General features: G+C 36.7%; 1 protein-coding gene across 1 annotated transcript; it reads left to right on the top strand.

The window, feature by feature from the left end:
* The first annotated feature begins 1,744 nt into the window (after window positions 1-1,744).
* Window positions 1,745-2,557, top strand: si:ch73-335l21.2 (RING finger domain-containing protein). Its single transcript, XM_042516229.1, has one exon. It carries the CDS (start codon window positions 1,806-1,808, stop codon window positions 2,433-2,435), a length of 630 nt encoding a protein of 209 aa, XP_042372163.1. The 5' UTR covers window positions 1,745-1,805; the 3' UTR covers window positions 2,436-2,557.
* Window positions 2,558-4,268: the final 1,711 nt, after the last annotated feature.

The raw sequence follows: 4,268 nt of genomic DNA, 5'->3' as shown, positions 1-4,268 counted from the left end.
ACATTTAAGAAAATACCTTTTTTCTTCAAAAATTACAAAAAACTTATGAGAAAAAAAATCTTTATAACTTTTTTCCTTAAAAAAAATTAAAAAATAATTAAATACACCTTAATTAATTAATTTAAAAAATACAAAAAAGCATGCCAATGTTTGTTTTATTAAAAAAAAATTGCCATTTTTTTCTTCAAAAATTACCAAATTTTTACCAAAGACAAAAAAGTCTTTTTCCTGTAAAACTTTTCAATTGCTTTTTACGAAAACAAAAAAATGGCTAATATTTTATCAAGAAAAATGAAAAAAAAATTGCATTTTTTTAAGAAGAAAAGTCCCACCACACTGCTTAAAAATTATCTGACGTGCCTTTCCCTTTTTTGCACCACTCCCCCCTCTTATAAGTAATGAACAGTCCCTAAGTTCTGTTTAAACATTCAGTTCTAAACCTGTTAGAAATACATAATTTTGTTAAAACAGATATATTTTAAAAAGCTATTATGTAGTTATAAAAAAAAGACCCGATAAGGAGTATCAGTGGTCATTTCAGACAATGTCTGGTCTTTAAAATTTGCCTCAAAATCATGAAAAGTGCACATGCACAGTATCATCACAGTGACTTATGACTTCCTGTCACGGCTCTTCTGTTTCTTTGTTTGTTTTTATTTCCCAACTCTGTGGGTGTGAGCGTGCAGGCCTGCACACACGACATGGACTCGGGGTGATTGTGAGGTGGGGGGGTGGTTAGACGGTTAAATGGATAAATGCTATGACTCACGGGCTGAGGAATCTGTTCATAAAACTCAGAAGAAACACGAAAACATCCCAGAGAGAGCAGATCATTTAACTCTTTGAACCCTGGAGCAGTGTCACTTTTCTTGTTCTGCTTCCAGATGCCTTTTTTAAGTATTTGAACCTGTGAACTCTAAGCAAATTGGTACCATTTCTCTGAGAGCAACTTGATAAGAAATGATCAACAAACTACAAGAAATTAATAAATTTAGATTTTTAGAGAAAATTACTGAGGAAAAAATAAAAAAAGCTAGAAAAAAACTGTATTTATAATGATCAATGTTAGCGTCCTTTCTTGTTTTATTGCTATTTGCCTTTTTCACATTTTTTTTGTTGTTGAAAGAAATAAAGCAAATTGGCTCAGATTTCAAAATGTGAATTCTTGACTTGAAAATAACCTGACATTTTCCTCAGTATTTTGATATTATCTAATAATAATAATCAAAAAGTATTTTGTTATTTTTTCTGCGGCATAATTTTAAATTATTTTGAAACGAAGCTTTTTTTTTAATATGTGGGAGATTTCTTGTCAGGTCTATCATTGCCTTTTTCTCATGTTTATAAAATAAATAAAGGCAAGGCAGCTTTATTTATATAGCAAATAACACAGAACAGGGCAATTTAAAGTACTTTACAGAGCAAAACATTATAAAAACATAATAAAGGATACAGACTTACAATGAAGGAGTAAACAGACAAAATATAAAAGGTCAAATTAATCACTAAATGATAATAACAATTAAAAATAGCAGACACAAGATGCAAAGATAACAAGATTATTTAAAATGATATAAAATTTAGTTTATAAATAAGTTTGTAGTCATTAGCGGGTGGAGTGGACAGTGGCAAAAAGTGCAAAAATTTGCTTCGGTTTTAAAGGGTCAAAAAGCCCATGAAAGGTGTCCGAAATTATATCCATTCAGTTTTCAAAGGGTTAAATTGTTTTCTCTTTACAGATTCTACACAAGTGCTGCCATCACTGACTGAGCACACGAGTCGATCCTCTCCCCCTCCCTCCCGCCATGACGGGGGATGTCGTCCCTCAGCAGGGGGACCCAGCTGCTGCAGCACCTCCCTCTGGGGAGCCCATGGATGTGGAGTGTCCCATCTGCTACCAGGAGTACAACCAGTACAACAAGTGTCCCCGCATGCTTGAGTGCCTCCATGTTTTTTGCACCGAGTGCCTCCAGAGGATCCAGTTCTGCCCCAGCGATCCCACTGACCCCCACAGCCCGCCCGCCATCCCGTGCCCCCTTTGCCGCCACCTCACCCCTCTGGAGACGGGGGACGCCCTCTCCTTACCCTGCAACTCCCGCATCCTGGCCAGGCTGTCCACCATTGCCCTCCGCCTGCCCGTGACTGCGGCACGCCTGGCCACCGTCACCCAGAGAGTGGTGCTGTCTCTGGATGGCGACAGCAGCGATGCTCGCTTTATCATTCTGCCCACCGTCAGCCTGCGGGTGCAGCAGATGCACCCGGACAGGCCGTACGGCACGGCGCCCGGCCTGGTGGGTGAGGAGGAGGTGATTGAGCAGAGCAAGAAGACGCTGTTCTGCGTGCAGCTGCTGGCTGTCATCTTCTGGGTGCTGTTTGTCATCATCTGCGTGGTCGGGGTGGTGTTTGGGCCACATTTCTTAAACCGGAAATTTTAACTGGAAACAAGATTCAGCTCTTCTTATGCCCTCATATTGGCTTCCGTCCCATTCATGTGAATGAGATGTCTCAACGATACCTTGAGAGAATTTCTTGAAATTTGGCACAAACGTCGATTTGGACTTAAGTATGAACTGATTAGAATTTGGTGGTCAAAGGTCGAGGTCACTGTGTCCTTACATCCATCCCATTCTCATTAATACAACATATCAAGAGTACCATGAGGGTATTTCTTGAAATTTGGCACAAACGTCCACTTTAACTCCAGAATGAACTGATTAGAATTTGGCGGTCAAAAGTCAAGCTCACTGTGTCCTTACATCTGTCCCCTTCTCTTGAACACATATATTGACAGTGCCTCAATGAAATTTCTTTAAATTTGGCACAAACATCCTCTTGGACTGAAAGGTCAAGGTTATTGTGATCTTGTGTCTGTCTGATTCTGGCGAACATAATATTTTTAAGAGCATTTAGAGGAAATTTCTTTAAATTTAGCTCAAACTTCCAGTTGGACTTTGGTGATCAAACATCAAAGGTCAAGGTCACTGTCTGATTATACCCTATCTATTCTTATAAAAACAGTAGATCAAGAGCACCATGAAGAAATGTCTCTAAATTTGGCACAAACATCCTTTTGGACCCATAAATGATCTGATTAGATTTTGGGGATCAGAGGTCAAGGACACTTTGACCTTGCATCCATCTCATTCTTTTGAACATAATACCTCAAGAAGTCTTGAGCAGATCTCAAATTAAATTTCTTAAAATTTGGCACAAACATTCACTTGACATGAACTGATTACTTTTGGTTTTCATAGGTCAAAGGTCAAGGTCACTGTGAACTTACATTTGTTTTGCTCTCATGTACTCCATTTCTAGTTTTTATAGATATAATTACAGTTTACAGGAAAACACTGTAAAAAGTAGGTTTACATGCTTTTTTAAAGAATATTTAAAGTACTTTTTCTGTTATATTTTTATGAAAAATTTTAATGAAATTCTACTTTTATTTATATAATGCCACCACTTTCACCAGCCCTCACTCACTGTGCTGCACATTTGTTGCTTTTTCATTTAAAGATAGACTGTTGAAGAGTTCCCTCTAGTGGTTTATATGGAAATAGAATTAAATAAATGATAAAAAACAAAAAGTTTAATGAAGTTTTCTTTCTGTCTGCTAATTTTTTGTTATTATATTGCTGATGAATGTTCTGCCAGTGCATATACTGAATAAAGCTTGTTTAGATCACACATTTAAACTGTGCCATGTGTCTATATTTAGAGAAAGCACCAACAAATGGGCATAAATAAAGTGTGCACCTGTGTATATTTGAAATAAGTTCTGTCTCTTGGCCTTCTGCAGTAAATTACAATATATCATGTTTTCTTTACCAACAGAAAATCTTTCCAGGGGCTTGGGGTCCGAATTTCACTATTGAATGCTAATCTGTGAAAAACAAAATTATTTTGGATATGTAAGGTGTATATTTATGTACAAGGCGCCTAACCAAAATAAATAAATAAATAAAAAAGTTTTATCACACAGGCAAAATGAACAACCTGACTTCATTATTTCATTATTTCAGCTGACCATGTGATTACGTGGCATTTTGTAACTTAAAGCAACTGGTTAGTTTTCAAATTACGCACACACACACACACACACATATATTTGTTCATCCTCTTCAAAAAGATCCCAACAAACCCCCTACAGAGGTCCAAGCTGAGCCCCCAGTTTACAATTTTTTTCCTAATATACATGTATACTGTATGAAGTCAAAAACTCATATTGTATAAAGTATATAAGTCTAAACTTAATATATATTGTATAT

The sequence above is a fragment of the Plectropomus leopardus genome, unplaced genomic scaffold, assembly GCF_008729295.1.
Source record: "Plectropomus leopardus isolate mb unplaced genomic scaffold, YSFRI_Pleo_2.0 unplaced_scaffold23214, whole genome shotgun sequence".
Lineage (NCBI taxonomy): Eukaryota > Metazoa > Chordata > Actinopteri > Perciformes > Serranidae > Plectropomus > Plectropomus leopardus.
The sequence above is the reverse complement of the archived record's forward strand: the minus strand, read 5'-3'. Positions and strand labels throughout refer to the sequence as shown.

Coding starts and splice junctions, on each gene's coding strand:
- si:ch73-335l21.2 (XM_042516229.1), top strand. CDS start 1,806: ATGACGGGGGATGTCGTCCCTCAGCAGGGGGACCCAGCTGCTGCAGCA.